The sequence below is a fragment of the Columba livia genome, chromosome 4 (assembly GCF_036013475.1).
Source record: "Columba livia isolate bColLiv1 breed racing homer chromosome 4, bColLiv1.pat.W.v2, whole genome shotgun sequence".
NCBI lineage: Eukaryota > Metazoa > Chordata > Aves > Columbiformes > Columbidae > Columba > Columba livia.
The window spans coordinates 24,771,985-24,799,147 of record NC_088605.1 but is presented as its reverse complement, the minus strand read 5'-3'; the positions used below and the strand labels follow the sequence as shown (position 1 = coordinate 24,799,147).

The following is a 27,163-nucleotide window of genomic DNA, read 5'->3' as shown; positions in this document are numbered from 1 at the left end:
ATTCTAATCAGCTTAATTTCACTTTGTTGCCTGTTGCAAATGAGGTTATTGTAAAAGCTATTCCCTTTATATTCTTCTGATATTTATAATTATAGAATTGTTTTATATCTAACATAGAAAATGATGGAACAGATGTTTCCTGTAAGCAGTTACAGGTTTAACAGATTGTATGGTTGTGACTGACATCTAATTGTTTTAACATTATTAATAAATTGGAATACATCATATCTACATAAAAATAGACAAGCTTCTCATTGTTTCTGATCATAACAGAATATTTGAAGGTTAGATCACATGACCCAGAAGAAGCCATTCGACATGATGTAATTGTTACAATTATTACTGCGGGCAAGAGAGATCTTTCTTTAGTCAATGACCAGCTGCTTGGCTTTGTAAGGGAAAGAACGCTAGACAAACGGGTAAGTGTTAACATTTTATTTTCAGGAATATTTGCGTCTAATATAATTTGGTAAAGGCAAAACAAAAGAAACCAAAACCCACAGATGCAGAGAATCCTAGACTTGACAATGAAATAGAATGCTCTGGGGAAAAATAATTTTCTTATCAGAACATCTTTATGTAGGTTCCATGTTATGGAGGCACCAATCAAGTGCTGCCAGGCAAATAAGATCATTGGCTTGTGAGGAACACAATCATATTGTAAGAATATAAGAATTCCTGCATATGTTTAGGCCAAAGGTCTCTATAGCCCAGTTCACTTCTCATAGCAGTCAGTTTTGGCTCCCAGCAATTTGTGCTTGATCATGTTCATCATAGCTTTCAATGGAACTTTATTCCATGAATTTATCAAGCTCTTTCTTGAACTTACTTGTACTTGATAAGCATTCATGGCATCTGCATCAGTAAATTCAAGTTTAATGTATGTGTGGAAAAAGTAATTTCACTTGTTTGTTTTAAACTTGTCTGATTTCACTGGGTATCTCATAGGTCTTGCATTATGTGAAATAATAGATATTCTTTGACCCACTTATGATTATTAAATATGTATACCATATCTTCTCCACTCCTCTACTTCCCAAGCTAAAGAATCACCTGATTAACTTCCACACAAATTGATTATTGTGCACTTCTATCGTTCTTATCTGGTTGTTTTACACCCTGTTGAACCAAGGTGACCAGATTCAACCATGGTATTCAAGGTGTGTGCCGTGTTGTGTACATACTTTATGATTTTTTTTCTTATTCTTTGACATTCTGTTTGCCTTTCACACTATTTGTGAGCCCTAAGCCGACAATTTTGGAAAACAGCCATATTGACTTCAGTATCTTCCCTGAAAAATTTTAGATGATACATTGCCCAAACTATACATGCAGAGTTAATGCAGATGGGAAAACTTGGACTTAATCTGAATTTCTTTCACTTCATATTGTAACGATTCAGTAGCATGACCTTTTTCTGCATTTCTTCATTATCATGTTAGATCTAACTACTTCAGTAAGTTTTATAAACACTGAATTCATTTTCAAATAATTTTCATATTTTAAGTGTCACGGATTCCTTCTGACTCCATCAGTAAGTTCTCTTTTCCTTCATTGTGAAAACCAGTCATTTGTTTCCACCCATTGTTTCCTATGTTTTAATTAATAATTAATTCACAATAGGATTTTTATTTTAAAATCCTCTGGTGTGAGAATTTGTTGGAACTTCTCATTATGTAAAGTGTAATGACTGATTCCCATAACTTCATTTTTCAGCAGTGTCTACTCTTTGTTGTTGTTAATGTTTTGTTTCAACCTGTTTACCCATTGCAAACCAGAAGTTCTGGTTAATGGTGTTCTTTTCCTCTTGGGACCCTTGGGCTTCTTTCACATTTGCTGTGTTCAGTCTGTTCATTGACAGATTGCACTAACAGAATAGATAGTATTTGGTGTATCATTTCTAAATTCCTGTAGAAGTCATGGATGGGACACCACCTGGTCTTAATTATTTTGTTACTGCTGATTTTATTAATTTTTGAAATGTTTAATGATACTTTAAGAAATGTCTTCAGACATTTCTCCCAGAATGTATCTCGTTTGTCTTCCAGCCTTACAAGAGAGTCTAGAAGGCTTCCTGCTTCTGTATGCTCTGGTGAAGATGTTTAATTAGTTTGCTTTTAATAATTTGGTTCTGAAACTTCTACCATGCTTCATCAAGGATTTACCTTCCACTTGCCAGAGCTTATACTTTGTCATGTTTACACTCATTAGGATGTGGTCTCATGATCTTTGGAGGATGATGTTTTAATATCAAACTTCACTGTGCTATGTAGCTCTGATTTTTGTTTTTGTTGTTTCTTTTGATGGGGGGCATCCTTTCTATAACCTATGTCATTCTAGCAGTTACTTTAATGATTTTAAAATATTTTTAGCTTTTTTTATGTTCCACTTTTTAAATGAGAGTTTTACTGTAATGGATTTTAAGAAAAGGCTGTCATCTTTGCAAAAAGAGAAGTACTGATTTTGAGTATGTTCACTATTATAAAGCAGCTCTTCAGTTAGTTGTACCTGCAGCTTGACCGTGCACATTTCTCAGGAGTCATTAAGACCACCTTCCTTCTTTTTCACCCATTAAACACACATGCCCAGAAAGTCATTTATGAGATGTAAAATCTTCTAGCATAGGCACCACTTCCCACTGGATTTCCACCTGGTCGGAATGGGACGATTGTTACTGTGTTTTCTACACATCTCTCTTCTCCTCTAGCATGTTGCTATCAGGAAGGGGCAGTTGGTTGTACAGCTCTAAGACTAATTTCTGTGGAGCTAGGGTTTTTCAGTTCATGTAGCCTTAAACCTAGTGAGGTACTTCTTAATGTTCCAAATATATTCGGCTCAGTGATTTCACACTGGTCATAGGTTTGATGGTGTGTTACATTTCAAGGTTAGGTGCCTTTTCAGGCATTCATCAGTGAAAAATAGCTTCACCTCTAGATGATGTTTCTCTTCTAAATATCTCTAGAGAGAGCTTCAATGAGAATACATCCTGTGGTAAAATGAAAATTGGGGATTGACTAGAAATTACTACAACAAATGCTTAGCGCTTGAAGTAGACCTTAACAATGTAGCATGTCTTTGTAAATACACAAAGTGTTTTAAAATTAATATCAAGGACTTGTAAACTTTCAGCTTGCCTTTTTTTTTTTTTTTTTTTAGGATTTTTCTCTAGTTGGTGGAGGGGTGTTGATATGTCCATGTAACTGTCTTTTATATTTTCTGTGTAGGATTTTTCCAGTTCCAGACATAGTGCATTATGCCTATTTTAATTATTCTTTTGCTTTAAATAACTGGATTGTCTTTTGCCAATTGCATTTACCCATTGTAGCCAGATTTCTGTTGGATGAATCTGCAAACCCCTAAGTGATCATTTATCTCTTTGGCTCCATCCAATTCTGTTTAGGCCTGCAATCATCTATCAAATGAGTATAGATATTACTACAAAAAGAACACTTGTCTAACAGGCTGAAATAAAATGCTGATAGTTTAAACACACTAATCTGCTATTTCATTTCTTTTTTCTTTATAAAACAATGTGGAATCTAGAAAATTTTAAATTATGCTGGCTCTTATGCCATTTATGTGACTTGTTTTGTCTCCTGACCACATTCTAACTGGTACAGTATTAGTAAAGATAGCCAAATAACTTTTTTCAGGTAGAAGTTTTTGGCTAAAGGGACAGTACTTAGTTTTCTAAAAAAAGTCTTTAGCTAACTTGCTCTGTATGGGCATTTGCACAATGATTGCAGGTTATTTTAAAAAACAAACAAACCTCGAGCAAACCCAACCACAACCCGTGGATTTCAAATCCATTTTTATTGGTCCGGTTGGAAGCTTCCAGCTGGAAGGCAAAAGCTGTAGGATGAGGAGCCATAGGAACAGACTCCCATTTCCTATTTCTCTTTACACATTTTTCTGTGTGTGTTAGTTCTAACTCCTCCTTCTCTGATTGTACTAAAAAACATTGTGGCTTCTTCCAGATGAAGGAGAAGGATTTTAAGATTTTAATGTTGTTAACTCTATGGAAAGAATAGGTTAACTATTCCAACAGGCAAGGGATTATCTTGAACTTCGAATAACGGGTTTTTAACTCAGCCTTGCAGTCTTCAGTGAAGGAGTTTGATTATGCTGGCTAACCAAGGACGCTAAGACTGTCAAAATTCTTTTGCTAATTAAATCAGGGTAGTCATTCTGTTAGCTGTGTTCTGCTCCCTTTGAAACTGATTATTACGTTCAACTTGATTTTTCATTTATCTTTTACCCTACTGTATGTATGTAATTCCCAGTAGCACCCTACTCTTCTTTTCCTACCTGTATCTCCTGTGCAGTGATGGGCTCCCATGGTGTCTCCAAGCGTTCTCTAAAGGGATTCTGTCCAGTGCCTTCCGTCTTCTGCCTCGAAATGCTTTTCTGTGTTCTCTGACTTCTACTCTCTACAGCAATTTCAGTGATCAACAATCTATTGACAATCCAAACCTCCTTTCCTTATAACCCCTTGTTAAATACTCTGCTTTCATTTTAGGCTTAAATTTTCTAGAATAATTTCTTGCAATCCTTCTCCATTATCTTCTGACAATAGGTTTGCCATGTTTCCTGTTTGATGAAGCTGTCACTTGCATTGGAAGAGTATATTGGAATGCAGAAAATTTTAATCGTTTTCTGAAAATGTTTCTCTTTCAGACCTTTATTTTCTTTAAAATGTGCTTTAGATCCCAATGGGTGTGAGCAAATTCCTGCAGAGGAGTTTAAAATAACTTCTGTTTATAGAAAAAAATGTTCTCCTTTGTGAAAACAAAGTATTATACTGTATACTGTCAAAGTCATTAGCATCTTGACCTGTTACTTGTGGTTTTAATATTTAAGAAATATGTAACAAAATACAATTTCGTTATTTCCATCATCTTAATGCAACTTACTCCAACAGTTAGTGGTGTCTAAGGCTGTTGTGCTGACATAAGCCATATTATCTTCACGATTTTTCTTTTATTTGCCCCTCAAGAAAAGGAAGTCACTCAGTAAAACTATTAAGAAATTAAATGTGCAGTATCTCACTTAGTGTTATTAAAACAAGCCCCACGAAGTTCTGCACAGTGTGAATTACAGTATCTATGTTTATGCTTGATAAGGTGAGATGATTTGAGCACAGTCCTTGGAGTTCAAGGCCAAAATTGGTATCTAGTGTGTTTGGGAAGAAATTATCTCTTCCAGTTTGAGTTTCACACGTTTCTTTTATATGGTGAGGGAAAACAAGTTTCTTCTGAGGCTTTCCGTGTGAATCATTCAGTGAGACACTAAATTAGTCCTCAGTGTTGTGGTGTGATTTCTTCCAGAAGTTAGCATAGGAGAGCTTACAGATCTTGTCCATTAAATAATGAGAATTTCCTGTTTACATGAGGGGACAAAGTAGTGACCACCAAAAGCAAGGATGAGAACCTGGGAATTCCATCTGTGGATGCTGTAGTCTGGCTTTTTCCTGGATCCCTGGAGTCTTACAGCAGTTACTGCGAGGCTTCAGCAGAAAGGGCCTCTCCTGCTGTCCTAGAAAGTGGCCTAAGAATTCAAGTCCTAGCAGGTTTAGCCAGGCCTAAGCTCTGGATCTCCCATTTCTAGACAAGTGTCCTCCAAAACAGTGCAGGGCTATGGGGAGAAAGACAACTTCCACCTCTGATTGATGTCTGTCTCTGGATAGATAAGTCTTCCAAATCCTGGCTGAAGAAGGTGCTTATTCAGGCATACATGTTAAGCTGTACTTAACTGTTTTATAGTGACTCACTCCCAGATTTTCTTTGCTCAGCACAGAGGAGTGCTGGATTCCTCTGTACAGACAATACCTAATCTGCATAGGATGGGGAAGAAGCCCCGTATGGGGGCTTTACTGATTCTCATTTGGAGGCTCTGAACAGCGTTTTTCAGCTTTTGAAGTGTTGAGATGTAGGAGGTCAGAATGTGGCTGTTTTGTCTTTCACACTTCTACATCTTTACTGTATTTGGTATATGTTTGATATTTATTTACCAAAACCACTTCCCCCACTCCTTTTCATTTCTTCCCTCTCAAGTGGCGAGTAAGGAAAGAAGCTATGATGGGTCTTGCCCAGCTATACAAGAAGTATTGTCTTCATGCCGAGGCTGGAAAAGATGCTGCAGAGAAAGTGAGCTGGATAAAGGATAAACTTTTGCACATATATTATCAAAATAGCATTGATGACAAGTGAGTCAACCTAAGCTTTCTTGATTTTAATTGTATAGTGATAAGAGATACTCTGAAAATATGCGCTTATCCTGAGAAAGTGTTATATCATGTTCTGTGTTTGTGGTTTTAAGTGTGATGTATTTAATTAATAATCATTAAGACATGTACCAAGATATTCAGGATGGTTGCATTATCTGTTCACGTATTCATTCTGTTTACTGATGGAAGTAGATCTATGATGATGGTAGCTTGTCATTAACTAACCACTGTGTAGAAAAAACAAAAAAGTCAAATTTTGCATTTACTGTGCCCAGCTCTTGTTTGTGTTACTGCTTCCCAGAGGCTAGCATGTTCACATCCGTCATCTACGAGCTTCATGCATGTACGCACCACAGTACGTGCTCAGACTTCTCCTTTTGGTGTCCTATGTAGAAATGGAGCATTTAGCTGAAGAAATATCAGGGATGCTTCTGCTGTTGTCTCATATTCCCTGTTCTGTGACTCAAGTCCCTTTAATTTTTGAAATACCTTTTTGGCTTAGGGAAGAGTGTTTTGGCCAACGTTTTGGACAATAATTTTCAACTCTCGTTATTAATTCTTCATCTGTCACAAGGAAAGCCAAACTATGAGATCACATGAAGGCAGAATTTCAGCCTAGCTTTTTAATACCGCGGATTCGGAAATCAGCCGTTTCTGTATAGCAATTCTTAGCTCTTGGCTTATGCAGTCTGCTACCACTGTGTGTTTCATGATCTTAGGGACTAGTCTGGGTGGGCTAATCACCTCCTTCAGTTGCCAGTTTTGACAGTGGATTCTTACTACTGCAGTGGTGAAGGCTCTTTGATTTTTAGCTTCTATATTAGCTTAATGAGTAGTTTCAAATGTTTCGCTTTTTGTCAAATACTACAATTTTATCTTAACCTTTCCCTCAAGTCTACTTCAAATTTTTACATTTCCTACCCCTTGAGTTATATACTTTTATTCTTTCTCCTTCATTTGGGCTTTTTACTGTCTATATCCCTTTCTCTTATGTATGAGATTGAACAAAGGGAGATTCTGAGAGCCTAAAGAAAAAGGAGAACTTGGATGGTGACAAATAAAGCAATTACTCCCTCTTAGAAGTGAAAATGAAAGAAGAGGGAAAAGCTCTCAAGAAGCAGTTCTTGCTAATCTTTCTATCAGTGGTGTAAGGGATCCTTACAGATGAGAAAAAGACAACTACTTTTTTTTCATTTTGAAAAAAACTAGTTGCAATGATTTCTGATATTTCTTGATCTTTCAACATATCTGAAAGGTATCACCACTTTTTGAAATACAGTTTTTATTTTTTCTTTTCCTGCAGATTACTGGTAGAGAAAATCTTTGCTCAGTATCTCGTTCCACACAATTTGGAAACAGAAGAGCGAATGAAGTGCTTGTACTATTTGTATGCTAGCTTGGATCCCAATGCTGTCAAGTGAGTATAGCTTGTGTTCAGCAAATAGTTGCTTTCTCAGGCTTTTCCACCATCTATATTGTCTTACGTGTATTATCAGGATTTAATTAATAATGTAAGTAATTGATTCTTAACATTATTTGCAAGTAGTATTTCAAAACATTTCCCTTTTATATACAAACTCTACATGTCCATTAGACTAAAAGATACCTCGATACTTGAAGAGAGTGGGTTTATACATCTGTTTTCATCCAATAAAAATAACTCTGAGTTTAAAATGTCCAAATAATTACTTCTGGATTTGCTCTATATTAGGGCCCACGATGAAGAGATCTACGACTGAACGCTTGTTGATAGTGGCCTGGTTTTTATTTTGAAAAGGTTATTTTCAAGATAATTGGGGTGGTTGTAAGACATACTGTGGCTGTCCTGCATGTGTGAAATTGCTCCAAGTAGAATAATAAGACAAGTGATGTTCTGTAAAAAGAGAAAATCTGTTCCACCTTCTTTGGAACAGTTATTTTTAATAGTTGGTAGGTTTTGATTGTGCCTAGCAGATGTTGCCCTTGTAAGATAGATAAATAATTTTGTTTACTAATACATCCATCGTGTTCTTGTCATGAACAAATTGGTAAACTTTTCTGGTTTTGCACTTTCGCAGAGCACTGAATGAGATGTGGAAGTGCCAGAACATGCTAAGAAGTCACGTACGAGAACTACTAGACTTGCATAAGCAGCCCACTGTACGGTTTGGAAAATATTAATGTTAATAATTTGTTTTCAAGGTCTTTTTCCAACAATTTGTTTTGATCAGTTATGTGAATTAGTTATTTTTTCCAGTTCTTTGATACTGCAGGGAGATTTTTTTCCCTTTTTCTGTATGTAATAGCTGCTGATGGTATTGTTATACTATTCTAGTGTTTATTCTTAAAACAAAAACATAAAACGTAAGATTTCAGAGTGGAATTAAGTGCTGGAGAAGAACTAACAGATCAGCTTAAAGGTATATTTTATAAAGGAGATACTGCTGATTCATTTGTTTTTGCTGTTGTCCGTAGTCAGAAGCAAACAGTGCTGCCATGTTTGGAAAGCTGATGACCATAGCAAGTAAGTCATAACAAGTTCTATAAACCGTTATTACAGCATTCCTGGAAATGGTACTTCTGTGAAGCTTGGCATACTCAAGTGTTAAATTGTGTTTAATCATACAGAAAACCTTCCAGATCCTGGAAAAGCACAAGATTTTGTGAAGAAATTCAATCAGGTTCTGGGTGACGATGAGAAACTGCGGTCCCAGCTTGAACTATTAATTAGCCCTACGTGTTCTTGTAAACAGGCAGATGTCTGTGTGGTAAGGAAATGGAACAGCAAATTTTTATACCTTAAATATTTGTGCTTAAAACGGTTATTTGGATTTAATGGTCTCTTTTAATACCTACTTAGAATTCATGGTCTCTTTTGGTACCTTAACACGAGTTTGATATATTTCCGACTTTCATAAAATACCTTTTTGATTAACCTGTAAAGATTATGGAAAGTGTAATTTATGGTCATCATCTTGCCTCCTAAGAAAAATTAGCCGTATTCCTTCCTGAGATTATGAGCATCAAGCATGAAGTCTAAAAGAATTTTTTAAAAAAAATATTTTATTTTGAGTGTCTCTTTTGTGGTAAAGTTCCTAAACTCTCTTCTGACACTGATGAAACTTGTTCTGAGTACCAGCAAGCCAAATATTATCTGCATATTATTAACTTCTTTTTCTTCTCAGAAGGTTATTTTGAGATCAGTCCCTGTCCCAACGCCCCACCTATTTAACCTCTTTGATGAAAATACACATTCTAATAAGAAGTTGGACTTTTCCAGAGACATACAGTTTGTGCCAGCAATCACAGATAATTTTTTTTTCCCATTATGGTCCCAAAATAAAAGTAAGCAATTTCATTGACAGAAATAGCAATAAAGAGCATCAGCAAACAAACATAGGCTTCTTGGGTTTTGTCTGATGGCTCTGAAATTGTCCAGGGAAGAGAGCAGAATGACCTTCAGAATTATGTCCTAACCACTTGATGTGAAGAGTGTGTCTCCTTCTAAACCAGTCGATCTTGCACTTTGGGAGCGCAGTGATGCAGTTTCAAGAGGAAGGTTTCTTTCCTCTTCCTGAAGATAATTTAGCATAAAAGCTAGAACCGCTTCCTAATTTCTGGGGTCTGCAGCATGCAACCCTTTAGGAGAAGGAAGGTCAAGAAGCCATTTCTTTGAGAGAATTTTAGACTTCTGTTCAAAACAAAAATATCTTCTTATCCACCTTCTGCTGGGTTTGCAGATGGAAGTAATGTTCTTGACATTTGGGGCATTCAGAGGGGAAAACCAGATTTTTGGATCCAGAACATCCATAGGGGTCTGAACGTCTGTTGTAGCCAAGGTAGTGTAGTGCTTCTGCACATCTACAGTAGTGTAGATTTTAGTGCGATTTTTTTCATTGTTGCATATGAAATCTCACACATACAACCGCGTTACCTACAAATTTATGAATTACTGTTCTCAACACAGATATTTAAATTCCTTCTACCATTCCACTTAGCTCTTTCTTGAGTCTGTTTTGTATCTGTCCTGCAATTCCTTAAGAAGCTCTGAAGAACTCTCACTAGAAACCTAAATGCATCTTACATTTAAATAGTTTGGCAAAGTATGTCTGCTTTCTATATAATGTGATAAAGAAAGATTTGGAGATAACAACAGCCCTCCCTTAAAATATGTTTCAGTGATTATATAGACAATCTCTGTGGTTAAATGAAGTGGCTATATTTAGTTTAGTCAACATGCTTAAGTAGTAAGAAAAGTGAGTATAATTCTTGTTTGTATCTGACATTCTTGTAGAGAGAGATAGCCCGGAAACTTGCTAATCCTAAGCAGCCAACAAATCCTTTTCTGGAAATGGTCAAATTTCTTTTGGAACGAATTGCCCCTGTACATATTGACTCAGAAGCCATTAGGTAAGTTTGAAAGATCATACTTACTCAAGAATTATTATAAATGTGATTCAAATGACCAAAAAAAAAAAGGGATTTAGATTAGTCTGTGCTAGCAGTACATATGCTTTAAAAAATAAAAAAGTGTGGGTATCTTCATTTCTAGCAGCTTAGAGAATGCAGTTTGATTTTTTTCCTACTTCTTTGCAGTGCCATCTGCAAATTATTTAAAAAATATATTAGTAGTAGTTGTTCCCAGTGAAACTGTTATTTGTAGGGCTTAAGGTGAAAATGATGATCATTATTTTCACATAGTTAACTACAATACAGTCTTCCATGTAGCAGCTGAATTAATTAGCTTTTGTGGAATTGTGTAAGAGAATGTTTGGATTTCTTCTGAGACTTGTCTGGCAACCTAATTATATTCTGAAACTCATGCAACTATGTGTTGATCTGAGTGCTGCCAACATGCAGCATTTTTTTTACTGTCTATTTTTTTTTCCCCCTAAAGAATTAATTTTGCAGAAAGCTAATTCAGAAGGAAAATGAATAATGGAATAGCTTGATAGATTTAAAAAACCAAAAAGGCTAAAAGACCTCTCCCCCACAAGGGACTGTTGCCTTCCCTTTATTTATTGTCAAAAAGGCTGGAGATAGCAGCAACATTACTTGTTTAACATTGTACATTGTGACATTCATTTGCTTTTTTATTTTTTATCTCTTATTTCAGTGCACTAGTAAAACTAATGAATAAATCCATAGAGGGGACAGCTGATGATGAAGAGGAGGGTGTAAGTCCTGATACCGCTATTCGTGCAGGACTTGAACTTCTCAAGGTAATCTACATTAATGCAGCTATAGTTTGTAATGGAAGGGACAAAAGTGGTATGACTAATGAATTAATCTTAGCATGGTTTTAATAGTTACTATTTAGATAATACTTTTTTAATGTGTGAAACTGTTTGGTTGTTAGTACGTGCTTGGGAAAAGAATAATGGAAGAAGTAGGAATTTGGAAGAAGTATGTTTTCAAAAGAGTGCCAAGAATTGAAATATGCACATTAAAGTATAAATTTGTTTCTGCTTAGGGCAGTCAAATAGAAGAAGGTGCAGAGGTAAAGTGAGAGGAGGAGAAATGGGGAAATTAGAAGAGGCATGTTCCTTGGGGCCTATATGGTACTGGAAGGAACGCAAGCAATAAACCAAGAGCCAAGTTATGTAGAGGAAAAAAGGGGAGAGAGGAACTTGTGTTCTCAGTGGTGATGGGAAGTAGCTGGGGGAGAAAGAAGGATTTGAAATATCTGGAAAACATCTGTGATGGATTTGACAGTTCACTAATGAGACTTCATTTTGAACATGTTGCAAAGGGCAGTATAAAATATAGGAGGGAACAGAGAGGAAGGTTACATGTTAAAGGGAGACTTTTCAGAGATATGAATGAACGAGGTGGAGTTCGTGGAGATATATCACGCCAAATTTGGTAATGGCAACCATGGTAGAAATAGTTCTACAGGAGTATGCAAGGAAGTAATGTCTGTTTGCTAATGCAGCCCAGAAAAGAAATCTGCCAAGGTTGAATATTTTGGTGCTGTGATGTGGATATCTTTTAAGAATGTTATTTCACACACTGATACTCACTCAAGTAGGCAACTCTGATCGAAGAAACCAAGATAAGATAAATCCAAAGAATACCCAAAATACATGCAACTTTTCATTGTTCTCCTTGCCTTATGTTATCTGAACTTAATGTAGTTTTGGTTGGGGGTAACCTTTTGTTCTTTCTTGCCCTACCTTGAATCCCTGCATGCTTAGTTTCTTAGTTGACATTTCTATTATTACAGAATGGGTTCTATTTCATTAGCTTTGGATTAAAAGGACAGTAATCTATGTTTTGTTTGTAGATATCTTACCTTCTTGATGTCTTTTCTGTGCAGGGACTATAGATTCTAGAGAAATTAAGAGGGGAGGACCTGAAGAACAAACCATAGATTAATTTATTTGAAAACACATGTATCACCTCCAAAATGTAGTTATGGAGTGTAATAATCTCATATGAGCATGTAATATCTATTTATGTTGATGGTAATGCTCATAAACAGCCATAATTTTGTTTTCTGATGATTCATTTACCGTGAATAAATATACCTCTGGTTTAATGTGTATCTACAGGTTCTGTCCTTTACACATCCTACCTCGTTCCACTCTGCAGAGACGTATGAGTCTCTGCTGCAGTGCCTCAGGATGGAAGATGATAAAGTAGCTGAGGCAGCCATACAGATTTTCAGAAACACGGGTCACAAAATAGAAACAGACCTGCCACAGATAAGATCGTAAGTGTATTTCTTTACGCCCTGATTTTCATACCTGGAATTCTGCCTCTTGATAGTTTATTCACTATGTTGCCCCTGAAATTACTTCATAGTCTTGTAAATGTGAACAGCTTCTCTTCCATAATTTTGTATTCCTTCACTATCTTTCTGTCTCTTCGTTTTTAAATTCTGCATTCTCACAATTGTTGTGTATTTACCGAAGATGTTAGGTGCTTCTTAAAAATCTTCTTAAAATAGACTCATTAAAACCACCAGGTAGCGTGTTTCATAGGTTACAAAAGAAGCAATGGCAAAAATATGGCAAAGATATAATCTTGTGGCATCATTTCTACTCATATCTGTCTTTCACACAATTTTTCAGTCTTTATAAGGAACAAAAGTACAGTCTCTGATGGTTAACAGCTCTGTTTGTTACGAAACAAGTTGGGAAACAAGATCCAAAAGCAGGCATTAATTTCTAACAAAGAATAATTGGCTGTCTATAAGTTGTCATTATGCAATTCATGCTTTAACTGCTGATTAAAGCTGCATAATCTACTAGATATTCACAGACTATTTAAAATCTTGTGGGTAACGTCTGAAACCTTAAAATTAGCCTGTTAGTAGCTCACTAATCCAGATTATAAAGCACGGGTTTCAAGTTCTCGTATATTGAAATAGCATCTTGCTAAAATGCATACCAATGTACACCTTAAGTTCTTGGTGAATTGAAGATGTAACCTCAGTGATTCTTATGGATTTGAATCAGATTTGGGGCAAAAGAAAAATGTTACAAGATCACATATGAGACGCCTTTCAAGACATTGTTAGAGGTGAAGAGAAGGAAAAGCCCAGCAATTCCCCATTGTCAGTGTAGTTCCCAGTATTGTCTCAATTGTCTGTAGTTCCCTACTAGAGTTCAGTCAAAACTCTTCATTGCTATAGAATTTCATCTTATCTTAAAGGAGCTGGTGTTGCTGACTTTTCTTTTGGCTTTGTGCCAAATACCTTAGCCAGGTATTGCTGAAGTATCATCTGGGCAGCATCAAATAACTTAAAAATATAGCTGTCAAAATGGAGGTTTAGTCCTTGGCAGGGTTTGCAAGCAAGTCAGGTTAATGTTCTGAAAGCCCAAACCGGAAAAAGAAGTCTGAGGACAAGCAGATGTTCTGGATTTCATACATTCAGAAGTCTTTATTGTAAACAAAAGATTTTGTATAATCAGCCAGATAGTTTGTTTCAAGTGACGTGTTTCATAGGGTTTCTTTAAACCACTTGTGAGCAGACCGCCGGCTGTCTGTTGGAGCAGTGCTCACCAGCAGTAGCCCAAGTTCTTTCTCACATGGAAAATGAATGGGTTTGTGCACCAGCTGATGGGCAAGGACTGCTGCATGACTCTGGAGTCTGATGGAATCATTGGCCATGCTCAAAGACAGCCTGTGACCTCGTGTAAACTTGTAGGTGTGAGACATGTAAATGTGCACGTAAACGGGTCAGGTTTCACCTTTTGCAGATCAGTGTTGGTTGGGGTGCGATGAGGTATGGTTTGCAACTGATGCACCGAGGCTTGGCTGAAGTCCTTATTTTAAACAAGGGTTTTACTTAATTATTTGCTATTTTGGTTCTTATTTAATCCAGTTTGTGAAGTCTTAACAGATTGGAGAACATCCTCCTACTTTAGGATACTGTTAACATTTTTCTAGAGGTCTTTTTGTTTTGGGCTTTTGTGTGGTTCTCGAGGAAAATGTTCGAGACATCATTCTTTCAACCTTTCGGGCTCTTCCACCTCTTGGTGCTGATTTTGATTATGTGGGATGTGCCAGTGAAGGCTGGGTGCTGAACAATCCGTGCACAGAATGCTGTATTGTTACTGAGCCCTTCAAGAATGCACGGAAGTTTTTTTAGATGTTTCTGTGTCAGAAGCTTTCTAGGCAATTTTGTTTTGTCAAGTCAGTTGCTGGGCGAGTTGTGAGGTAACCCTCATGAGTTGGTGTCTCAGGGGCCAGGCCGCCTCCCAGTGCTCACTCAGGACCGGAACCAAACACTCTGACCAACCTCCCGCTGGCCTCTGCAGTGGCCTCTGCCCTGCTCTTCCCTCCAGCGGCCTCTGAACAGCACATGGATTTTGAGGGATTCAAATTCAAAAGTTCAGAACAAAGCAGTAGTTTGCTTGAGTGTATATTGCAATTAAAGACCAAAATTAAAGCAGGAGGGGCCTATAAACACACTGATGTTCTGTGGTTATTCCAAACTTTCATACGTTTTCTTCAGCCTTGCCACTTCCAGCTTGGATAAGAAGCCCAGGAGTTTACCCTAGCTGAACTTGTCAGGTTCTCTCCACCTCATAAATATAGGCTCTCTAAGCAGCCTTATTTTGATCATTATTTTCTTTCATGTTCGATTTTTCCCTGTGGGTTTTTTTTCTGCTTAACTGTGTACAGGCACATGTTCAACAAGAATCACTAAATACAGCTCTATTCTGCTTTTCACTTTGTGATTACAATCTTTCCTGAACAGACTTCAAAGGAATGCTTGATTTATAAGACTGTAAAGATACATTTATATAGGTGAAGAGCTTTATTTTTGTAGATTGTAAATTGCATTTTGAAGTATTTTGTTTAATGTTCACAGAACACTAATTCCAATTTTGCACCAGAAAGCGAAAAGAGGCACACCTCATCAGGCAAAACAAGCTGTTCACTGTATACATGCCATATTTTCAAATAAAGAAGTGCAACTTGCACAGATCTTCGAGGTATGTCTTTTTTGTTTTTAACATTTGTTTCTGCTGTTCTTAATTTATGCTAGTAATTAACATTAACTCAATGCATACTGTTTATTAATAGATAACAATGTATGAGGTCAGGAAGCCTAAAGGTGCATGGTAGTCAAGATAAGTCATTAACTTTACAATATCGAATTATTGATGTTTATGTCTTACAGTCACAATTTCTTAATATTCTGATGTCTGATAGATAAGTACTCCTTTTTGTCTACACAGGAAAAGTTAGGGGGAAATAAGCTAAATACGCTGGAATGATCCACACTAAATCCCATGAGGACACATTTAGCGGATACTAAATGAGACATCTACTTTCAGGCTGTATTAAATTACCATGCTTTAAGGTCTTTGTGCATCCAGCACTTTCTCACTGAGGAAGCTAGTGCAGAATAACTACTTGACTATAAGCTCAGATGTTAGCTTGCTTAGACAAGTTGTAAAGCAAAAAATCACCTTATACAGAGCAGAGGGGTTATTGCTTTTCACAGTAATCTCTTAAATAATAACACTATTAATCTGCACTTGTAAAATATCTTAGGTTCTTAATCTCTGCTATCTTTGAACCTATGCATAAGTCAGAAGTGTGAAAAGCTTTGAATTAAGCTTACAGAGTTTGACATCTGTGGGAGCGCATGTTCCCTTCCTAATTCCAGAATCCGGTGTGAGAATGCTGGGTGATACAGTGGCACTGGTGACTGTTACCTGGAAGAGAAATGCTGATCACTGAAAGAAATGTCCCTGGTGGTTTCCAAAGTTTTTTTACCTGCTTTTTGTTTTCCTGCCATTTGGAGATCTTCACAGATCTTCACAGCTCCTGAATACAATTGAGCCAGTTTTTCCCATGTCTCCCAGGTTTAAATGTGTTCTACGACTGAGAGAGGAAGAAAATACAAAATTTGTTTTGCCCTTATCTCATGTGAGATTTTTGGTTAATCATTTCATTAGGAAATCACATTCTTTCTGTTTTGGTTTGCTAACTTTATTACTGCTTATAGAAAAACTGTGAAACCCATCAGCAATCCCACAGTAAAAGAAATTGTTTTTAGTCATGCTAGCTTACTTTTTGTTTTTCCTCCTTCCTCAGCCTCTTAGTAGAAGTTTGAATGCTGATGTGCCAGAACAACTTATAACTCCATTGGTCTCGTTGGGTCATATTTCTATGTTGGCTCCAGACCAGTTTGCTTCTCCAATGAAATCTGTTGTTGCAAATTTCATTGTAAAAGATCTCCTAATGAATGACAGGGTAAGATTTTCTTTTTCGGTAAGTCCATACTATTCTCTTCACCTGTTATTAGTTCTGTGGGGAATAGAGCTTTTTTGTTAAAGCAGTCGATAAAGGAACATTCTGTAAATGGCTAGTACAGTGATAATTGCATTAGAAAAGATCTTTGTGTGAAAGTAAGCTTAGTCCGTGACTTTTTTCCATTTTTACTTCTGAATTTTCTGTATGGCTTGAACAACTTCTTAAACTTACATAAATGTCTGTAGTCAACAGGTGAGCAAAATGGCAAATTGTGGTCTCCGGATGAAGAAGTTTCTCCAGAAGTACTAGCAAAGGTGAATGATCTGCTGTCAGTAATAATATGTATATTTGAGATTTAAAATGCACTTTTTCCAAGTTGTGCAATTGAGAGTATTAGAATAAATCCCTTTGAGTTCTTTTATATTGGTCTCCATAGAATATGCAGTGTTCTAGAGTTTTTGTGTATGATACACACAGTTATAGAACTGGTAGAAACTATGCATTTTGGTGTCTTCACTTACTGATATTAATTATGTTGAGAAAAAAATAAGAGGTTAAACAGTTTTAGTTTTCCTTACAAGAACGGTAGTTTGACTTTGCTGACTGTAAACAGATTTTAAATAAATTGAGACCCTGATGAATGTTATTAATTCATCTTCATAGGCTATTTGCTGTGACTCTAATTATGGCCATTTCTAGAAATGTTTATCTAGTTGCTCTTATTTTTAATCATGTAGCCAGTATCCTGCATCCTCTAGATGCACTTGTGAGAAGACACTGAACCATAGTTGAAATGTCCTGATGTCACAAAGACTGCTACTTCCTTCTTCACTCTGTAAATATTTACTGCTTCATTCTGTTCCTTTAAAAATATATCAGCTCTAATAAATAGGAGTCAATGGAAATTTCAGTTTGACAACAGTAGGTTATAGTGCCTTATCTCTGAAGTAAGTTCATTGCTGATTTGTTCGTGTTTGATAGGTGCAAGCAATTAAACTGTTGGTACGCTGGCTGTTGGGTATGAAAAACAACCAGTCCAAGTCTGCAAATTCCACACTCCGGTTATTATCAGCTATGCTCGTCAGCGAAGGAGACTTGACAGAACAGAAGCGAATCAGGTCAGAAAAGAGAAAATCTGTGGGGAAAATCGTTGCTTTCATTTAGACAGCGATAGGAAAACAAGAAACTTGACTCTTCTCATTTGACTGGAATTAAGTTTTTTGTGGGGAAAGCAGAGCACCTTATTTTCACAAATTTGCTTGAATTAATTTAGCTTGATCGGAAGCTATAGAACTGTGATCTGACCTGACAGAGAAAAACTTTAATTGCTCCTTGATCTTGTTAAAAGGAGTCCTGACATGCAAGTAATTTAAGAATAGTTGTGGTGAGTTGTGTTTTGTTTTTTCCCTCTCATGCTTGTATAGTAAATCGGATATGTCTCGACTGCGATTAGCTGCTGGTAGTGCAATAATGAAGCTTGCACAGGAACCCTGTTACCATGAAATAATTACCCCAGAACAGTTCCAGCTCTGTGCGCTTGTCATTAATGTAAGTATCCACATTTTAATTGAAGTGACTTTCAATTAATTGAGTTCAGAGTCCTTACATATGAGCTTTTGTTGTTGCTGCAAATTTGAGTATTTTCTATTCCTCACTGCAGCTTTCAGAAGAGTTCTTGAAATTTCAATTATTTATTGTGCTACACACGTTGAGATTTTTTAAACGTTTCCTCGTAATTCCACCTTGAATTTTATTTAGTTATTTATTTTAAAGACCAAGGTTTTTATGGTTGTACTCTTATGTTGCTATAGGACGAGTGCTACCAAGTGAGGCAGATATTTGCCCAGAAACTGCATAAGGCACTTGTGAAATTACTGCTCCCTTTGGAATATATGGCAATCTTCGCTTTGTGTGCCAAAGACCCTGTGAAAGAGAGAAGAGCACATGCCAGACAGTGCTTGCTCAAAAACATCAGTATACGAAGAGAATATATTAAACAGAATCCTATGGCTAACGGTTAGTATTTTGGTTCAATTGTTCAGAATATAATAGTCAAATATTAAAATGGAAGGAGTAATCATTAATATTTAAGTAAATTGTTTTTGTAACGAAAGGCTGGATAAGTTTTGTTTCCTTATCTTTGTAGCAGATACATTCAAATCTATATTTACTTAGTTTAGCATAAAGTACTTCTCTGTACATTGCTGAGAATTTTGCATGTAAACTACAATGCTGTTATTGTGGTAGTTGTTTTGCTCAAAAAATGAAGTTCTGTTTTCTGATATTTTAGGCTTTATGACTTCTTCCTGAAGTAAGACCAAGCAGTTTTGTACTAGTAAAACTCGTTCATTTCTTTTTAATGATGCATTAGAAGTCAAATCTGTAGGAAGAAAATGCAAGTCGAAATTTACTTTGAAAAAGTGTTTCTTGTGATATGTGTGTGTGTGTAATAAAGAGGTTATTCATTATTCCCTTTTGTTACTGTAGAAAAATTGCTGTCCTTGCTGCCTGAATACGTGGTACCGTATATGATTCACTTGCTGGCGCATGATCCAGATTTCACAAAACCTCAGGATGTTGATCAGCTTCGTGATGTCAAAGAGTAAGTGTCAAAGGATTCTATAATTGTTATGCTGAGAATTTTTCTGTGCTTGGAAAAAACTGATTAGGAAGAGTAACTCCTTATTTTGCAAAACAGCAGTCTTGGAAACGTGTAACACTTTAACCAAGGGAAGAAGGCATTAACAACTGCCTAGCGGCATATTCTGAAAGCCCAAATGGTAGCCTGTAGATCACACCATAGTATGCCGAATTAATGAGTTGTTTAAGCTTCTTTTGAAGTATTGTAATGATTTTAGATGATTTTATTTGTGCCTAAATTATTTTATTTATTTCCCAACACATTAAGGAGATTCCCAGTAATTTCAGTTCAAATATTAATATTTTGGGACTTATAAAATATAGAGCACATCCAAGAATTGAAAATATAATGCCACTGGTGCAGGGTCAGAGTCCTGTTTCTCTAGAAACTCTTTTTTTTTTTCTTTCCTATGGAAAGCTACTAGAATTCATGCTGTTTGCTGCTGACTTATCGTTTGCACTGTATGTCTGCAGTGCAGCCTTAGTGCTTCTTAATGTATTCAGCACAGAAGCCTGTCATACAGAAGCTTGCTCTCTTCTGTTTCCAGTTTGAGACCTCCTCGTGTGCCTTAAATAAACTTCCAAACCTAAGTATAGCTTTTGTATTTGTCTTGTAATTAATTTTTTAAAATACCTACGTTTTAGCACTTCTTAAAAAATAGCTAAAGCATCCCCTCTGCAACTTTAGTTTTAGCGTTTCATGTTTTTCTTGTATTTATTTTTGATGGAAGTGTGAGCTATGTTCTTTTGGTATTACAAAGGCACTTATAACCACATACCACAATATACATCATCAGAAAAGCAGTTCATTCTTGGCACAAACAGACCAGTTCACATCTTAATTCTTTTTGCACCTTCACCTGTGAGAGTCCGAGTCTGATTCTTTCTTTAAGTGAAAAAAATAATTTGTTTTGATTTCTGAGTTACTTCACTCACACCTGATCAGAACCTGGAGTCAGTGAAGATTTCTTACCTAATTGTCTAGTCTACATTCTGTCCCAGGACTCCTTGTTCCTGGCAACATCTGAAAGCACTCTCCTGCAAGTACTTTCTCCAAAATGCATGGAACAAGTTCTGATGCGTGGTTGTTAATACTTGCTCTGAGAAGTGCTTTCTAGTGCGCAGAGCTTTTTTTGGAAACTGCTTGTATAGTTCTCCTTTGTTGTCAAATTTCCTCCCTCATGTTTGTCACAGGCTGGCTGAACTAGCCAGAGAGGGCTGCTCCAAACAAAGAAATACTCTGTACGGGAATTTTGGCAGGAATACTTCTCCGAAGAGTCTCCTGAGATAAATGCAAAACGTTTTTCTCATATAATGTAATACAGTGTTTCTTTAAAGAGTTCTGAGAGCCACAGTGTTGGCTTTAAAGTGTTAACATAGATGCTTGCAATCTTGGAAAAGCAGACTGGCGGTGCATTTTGTAGGTGTCTCTGCAGTTCATCTTGGCTTTATGTGGCCGAAATACAGCCACATAAAGTAAGTACATGCTTAGCAAGTTCCTTAACCATAGTCTGTGATATTTATTCTTATGGAGTTTTTGAAGCTTGTCCTACAGCGGTATGTTTGGGTTTGAGTTTGGTGAGTTTTTTGAGTCAGTGTTTGTTTCTTCTGATTCCATGTTCCAAAAATACTGAAATGGATACAGAGAATGAGCTTACTTTATGTGACTGTATTCTTCTCAGTGCATATTTTTCTACGTGAAATCCCACTTTTGTTCTGGAAAGGTCTTTTTCAGGGTTGATAATGATTTACTTAATTTTCTGATTTTGTGAGGAAATCAAGCTATTGAAGTTGACGTGTGTTAACTGGAATCACCAGGGTAAAATTTGTCCTCAATAGTAATCTTTGGATGGCACAGGGTTTTGGAGATGCTGGGTCAGCGTGGCATTTTATCAGTCCTGTATTAATCTCATTTAAGTACTTGAGAATAGTGAATAGGTAGATGTAAAGGTATCTGATGCATTTGTTTACTTATAGCCTTTGTAGCTCTTGGATGCAAGTCAGAATGTACACATCTTATTTTATTTGTACACCTAAGTATGTATTTGTACAACTAAGTATGTATTTTGATGGAGCACAACCCTTGTTTACTTTGCATTTTTGAGATAAATGCTGCTTCATCTCTTGCATTACAGTCTTTAATTTGTATCAGTTAAGAAGACTGGGGCTTTTGTGGACAGGGAATTCTGATGTTCAGTCATCCTGTGTTTCTAGTTTTTTATTGGCCTCTTTCTGCAAGGTAATCTCTCTTCCAGAGTTCTGAATTAAATTAGCTACTGGCAAAGTTTGCATTTCTCAGTCTTTCCCAGCTAAGTGTTATTTTACTATTTTTATGACTGTGGTTGACCCACTGGTCATGTGCAGCTCTGAAACTTGACAGTGAATGTGGATGAGCCAGTTGTGCCTTCAATCATAATTGAAAAATTCTTAAAACAAGCTTTTAGTCAAAATATATTGGGTTCTCCCTATAAATAAACGAGATTTAAAGAAATAAAACTGTGAAAGCTAATTCCGTTATGCCCATATGTAAGGATTTCTTTTCATTAGCAAGTATCTGACCTGTTCAGTGTTGGATCTCCTCTCCTGTGTGAGTTCCAGTATTAAACCTCGTCGTGTGGGTAACTGCCCAGCAGCAGTAGGATTTGATTAAGCCTGTTCTGAGTGTGGTTACGGTACATCATTGATAGGAACATAGACATAGCTCAAAGCAGTGATTACAGAATTTTATCTAGGTGATGGCAGCATCAGAATTCTTGCTTCTGTTCATATTTGGAAGAGAAAAATATTGATGGGTTGGGCAGTGTTTACAGATATAAGAGAAGCACACTAATTTGGCAGATTTATTCCAAAGAGTACAATTGAGACTATGTTTTAAAGGTCTAGACTCTATTTATGCTGTCAGATGATAATATCTCTTTATGATATCTTCAAATTGGTTGTGGTTTCTTGAGGAAAAGCTAGTACAGCTGTCAAAAATTTTTAAGACATTGCTATGTGTGGGACCTGCAGTATACAAGCTGGAATATAATTGCTTGTGGTTTTATGGCATTTTAGGTGTCTGTGGTTCATGCTTGAAGTTTTAATGACAAAGAATGAGAACAACAGCCATGCCTTCATGAAAAAAATGGCAGAAAACATCAAACTTACCCGAGATGCTCAGTCTCCTGATGAACCAAAGGCAAATGAAGTAAGAAATGCAGTTCAGATAAGTGTTGGGTGATGGGCAGAGGATTTCACAAGCAGTTGATGAACAGGATTTGCAGGAAATCTGAAAGCACTAAGCTCAGATATTTTTATGGTCTATTATAGAGAGTGTTAATTGCGAGCATTGTCTGTATGTTGCCAATCTCATTCTTTCAGAACCTTGCTGACCTTATCCAGCACACAGTGCCTAATGAAGTTAATAGGCAAAACTGGTTAACTGCTCCTGTTACTCTCTGCCTGCCTTATTTTAACTTCTACTGCCTAATTTCCCAACATACATATCTTCTGCTTTTGGGTAATACTGTACTATGTAGCTACTGTTAAGCCTATTAGTTTGTAGCAGAGATGAGAATCCATCTATGGTGATTTGACTGAATAGGAGTTTCTATTGTACAGCATAAGCATGTAAAGTATTATTAGTTTCTGTTAAATAGTATCATATGAAAAAAGGGACTACTGCATGTGTTTGAAAAGCCAACAGTACGGTTAATGATGTCATTACAAAATACGTCTTCAATGGTGGTTATTTTAACACATAAACTTTTTAAAGAACTACATTCACTGTACACTGTAGAAACAGTAATTCCTAAAGCATACTTTTCTTTTTTCTTCAGAAACTTTATACAGTATGTGATGTAGCACTATGTGTAATCAACAGCAAAAGTGCTTTGTGCAATGCAGATTCACCGAAGGACCCTGTACTGCCAACCAAATTTTTTACACAACCTGAGAAGGTACATTTATTAATTTAATTTCCAAAGTAATAAGGGGAAATACTTTGATTTTATAATTGAGAGCTGGTTATCTCTGTAACATAATATCGTGAGTGGGAAAATGCATATATTTTATCCTCAGTGATTACATTTTTTAACATCGGCTGTATGCTATGTTATTTGTCTTATGAATGTGTGCCAGAAATGTTTGTAACCAGGTGAGAGCTAATTAGAATAAATATTGATATGTTAGCCTGTTTTGCTAGATCATCTCATTAAAGTGTTTTGCAAGGCCATCTGAATATATGAGAATATATGTGTATTCTGACTGTGTAACTGAATTACAATGCAAAGCAGACCAAAAAAAAAAGTGAGAACATTTTTTCTATTATCCGTGGTATGTTTATATCTGTCAGTAGCTGTTCGGCTGTTTGGCTTGTTGTACCAGTTAGTCCCCTTAATTGACTGGTGGTTGTCTTAGTGAGCACAGCTCTACTGTCAGCAGCAGCACCGCTGTTCTTTAAGGGGAATACTTCTGAAAAGTGTAACTGGAACCAAAGTAATTCTCTGGACTAGACCTGATATTTTGATTGTACTGAAGAACATATTTAATGTTTTTTCAGTGTCTTAGGCTGTTAAATAGCAGCCTTTCCAGAGTCTGTTAAAGCAAAATCTAGTTTGCTTTTTTAATTGTGAAATGGCAGGTGCCGTGGTGACAGGGAGCTGGTGTCTGTGATAGCGTCCTGCATTCAGATTTAGTGTTTTGGTCTGTGTAAACTGTACTCAGAGTGACAAAGGCAGCAGTTTTCAACTTTAGAGAACACGGCACCTCTTTTCCTCTTTGGACTTCCCATTAACAAGATGTAAGTGAAAAAATAGGAACGGCAGTTCTGCTTCATTTCAAACAATTCATGTCATTCAAGAAGAAAAAGTGCTAATCCCAGCTTCAAGTATGGCATACTGTCGTTCAGCAATGCTCCCTACAAATCTCCTCTAAAATACTAGTTTGACCTATCTTTATTAGACTGATTCATTTGTCAGCAGGTTGCGTGGTGCGAAATATCTGTAGCACTTGATAGTAGCATCTAATTTGGTGTATATATAAAGAATATAACAACAAGATTGAAAGATCAAACACAAACTGATTTTTATTTCATTTTTTGTACAGGATTTCTGCAATGACAGGAATTACATTTCAGAAGAGATAAGGGTTCTTCTTTTGACAGGAAAGGTACTGAATTTTGACAAGTTAAAATTCTTCTGATGTTTCTTGAGATTTTTTTAAATGTCCTGGACTGCTGTAGTTTAAAAATTATATTAAGACTTTGTGTACAATAATATGTGATTCTTTTATTTGATGGCGTAAATAATGCCTTTAACGTACTACCTGGTGAGTACACAACACCATGACTGTTACCTGTGCACTGAGGCTTATGTTCTTCATTAACTACAGATTTACACATGACCACGGGTTTTTCCATTACTCAAATGTGTGTGGCATAAAGTTAGGATGCAGATACTGAATTGTGATACCACCAGTGTTGGAGGTCTTAAATTTTCATCTTAATATCTTTAAGATAGCTGTTAATGATGTTAAAATCAAATGCACATATCTACACCCTTTTGAATCTCTCATTTGTTTCAGACATAATTTGGCTGATAGCTTCACGGGGGAGAAAAATACCAAGTCTTTTGGTTTGGGGGGAGGAACATACAAAAAAAAACCAACCCGTTTTTATACCTTTTAATATCAGCTGTTCTTCGTTGGGATTCTGAACCTGTCCTTCCTAGGTTCTGGTTAAATTACGTAGGAATGCTTTTTTGTCTAACTCAATAAATTAGCAGGTTGGTTGTTAGGGGTTTTTTTGAGCTTACTGAAAGAATGCTGACTGTCCCGTAAAATATAAAAATCCTGATAACAGTATAAATCATGGTTTTTATATACATTTCGTGTTAATTTTCATGTTTTGTGTTCCATGAACTGTTACTGCATTAGTTTATAAGGTCTTCCATTAGAGCAGAACTTTGTGGTAATTTTTCTTTGTAAGAGTAGAGACAAATGATCCCTCTGTAAATAGCCATATCATTTAAAATTGCTTCTCTCACACTGATCTTGCATTTATACAAAAAGTTTCCCGTCAGACTTCATGCGGGCGAGGTTTGCGCAGCTGGCAGAATCCTGCCTCTCCCTGCTCTGTGTCCATGCGGTGACCCCAGCCGAGGTGCTGCTGGGAGCAGGGCTGGAAGGGAGCAGGCTGAGAACCCACCACCTGCTTTAGCAGCAGCCAGTACCAGCCTCGTGCTTTCAATATCCTCAGAAGGGGAGGTATCACCTACTGCTGTGGTGGTTTCACCTTTGACAATATTCAAATATAATGAACGAAGCATTTGAAGCAAGTTTGATGTGTAAACTTGCTACATTTCTCTTCTGATAAGGCACTCAGCAATGCAGACTAAAACTATGTCCTCAATTAAAAAATGTTACTGGTGTAAGACAAGCCTCTCTCATGCAGATTTGAGGGGGAGGGATGTCCCATACCAAGCTAGTAATATTGAGGTAATTTTCAATGTTCTGGGAAAACAGACATTTATTCCATGCTCTAATAGAGTGCACAAACATTGGATTCTTTTTCTGTCTACTTCCATTTTGGAAAACATGGATGTATAAGGATGTCCCACTGCCTCAGACCAGTGGTCCTTTTTGGCTGATGGGCTGAAACAGCATGATTAGGGAGAGCATGCAAGCCTTGCCATTTTCTACAGTGTGTTCCCCCTCATACTCCTCCAGCATTCAGAATTTTTATAATGGGATGTTAGACTGTGTGCCTGCTGATGTTGCTGATGTCCCAAATCCGTCAGCTCAGCGTTCAACTCTGCCCTCAAAACTCCTTGTGGCAGGAGGTGCCAGCAATTTGCAACCTATGGGTTGTGCAGAAGCACTTTCTCTTGTCCCTTAAACGTTTTCTCCTATTAATTGCACCAAATCCTTCCTCCTTTTCATAAAATACTCCATAAATAGATCAAGTAAAACGTTACCAGAACAATATATTCAAGTAAATGTTGTGCAGTGTTAGCGCTGGGATGATGCAGCTACTGAACATGTGCTCAGTAACAAGCTGTTTCTACAGGAATCATTGCTTTTTTTTTTTGCTAGCCAAATGTTTTCCAGCATCTGTGGTATCTCTCTCCTTTCTGCTCCCTCATAACTTCAGCACATGGGAATTAATTTTTCTTATGAGAATGTCTTAATAAATTAACCTGGTCTCTGAGGAAATGTAAAATTAATGAAGAATGTGACATGCCAGTTCTGAAAACTTCCTTGACTTCTCTCCAGAGACAAAATAAAAAACTTCTTCCTGCCTACCTAGCATGACCAAGTCAGGCAAAGGACAGCAGCAGAAGCTAAAATATCATTACTGTGTTGGAGAACTCCAGAATAGACACGTGGTGTTAATTATTTTTACATTGGTTTTCTGTATAGTAAAAGCATATACTTTTTCTGCTGTCGTAGTGAACCCAATTCTGCATTACGTTTTGGAAAGCCTTCCCCAGAGGTGCTTTGCTTTGGAAATACAGGATGTTGACACACCTTTTTGGTCCTCTAATATTATCTAACGTTCTGGGTTTCATTGGGACTTCTCTACCTGCTACCCCTTCGAAGACAGTTGGTGAAGTGCTGTCA

General features: G+C 36.8%; 1 protein-coding gene across 2 annotated transcripts in view; it reads left to right on the top strand.

Annotated features, from left to right (window-relative positions):
- PDS5A (PDS5 cohesin associated factor A) overlaps window positions 1-27,163 on the top strand; it is a 77,163-nt gene that overhangs the window by 42,272 nt on the left and 7,728 nt on the right. For both annotated transcript variants that reach the window (XM_065062617.1, XM_065062615.1), the window contains exons 11-29: window positions 274-419; window positions 6,054-6,205; window positions 7,530-7,643; window positions 8,284-8,365; window positions 8,681-8,729; window positions 8,834-8,973; window positions 10,500-10,615; window positions 11,322-11,427; window positions 12,760-12,920; window positions 15,531-15,654; window positions 16,766-16,924; window positions 17,170-17,238; window positions 17,906-18,042; window positions 18,349-18,472; window positions 18,736-18,940; window positions 19,412-19,526; window positions 22,619-22,751; window positions 23,383-23,502; window positions 24,650-24,712. In XM_065062617.1, the coding sequence (XP_064918689.1) occupies window positions 274-419; window positions 6,054-6,205; window positions 7,530-7,643; window positions 8,284-8,365; window positions 8,681-8,729; window positions 8,834-8,973; window positions 10,500-10,615; window positions 11,322-11,427; window positions 12,760-12,920; window positions 15,531-15,654; window positions 16,766-16,924; window positions 17,170-17,238; window positions 17,906-18,042; window positions 18,349-18,472; window positions 18,736-18,940; window positions 19,412-19,526; window positions 22,619-22,751; window positions 23,383-23,502; window positions 24,650-24,712 (2,315 nt within the window). The remainder of the gene's footprint in view (window positions 1-273; window positions 420-6,053; window positions 6,206-7,529; window positions 7,644-8,283; window positions 8,366-8,680; window positions 8,730-8,833; window positions 8,974-10,499; window positions 10,616-11,321; window positions 11,428-12,759; window positions 12,921-15,530; window positions 15,655-16,765; window positions 16,925-17,169; window positions 17,239-17,905; window positions 18,043-18,348; window positions 18,473-18,735; window positions 18,941-19,411; window positions 19,527-22,618; window positions 22,752-23,382; window positions 23,503-24,649; window positions 24,713-27,163) is intronic.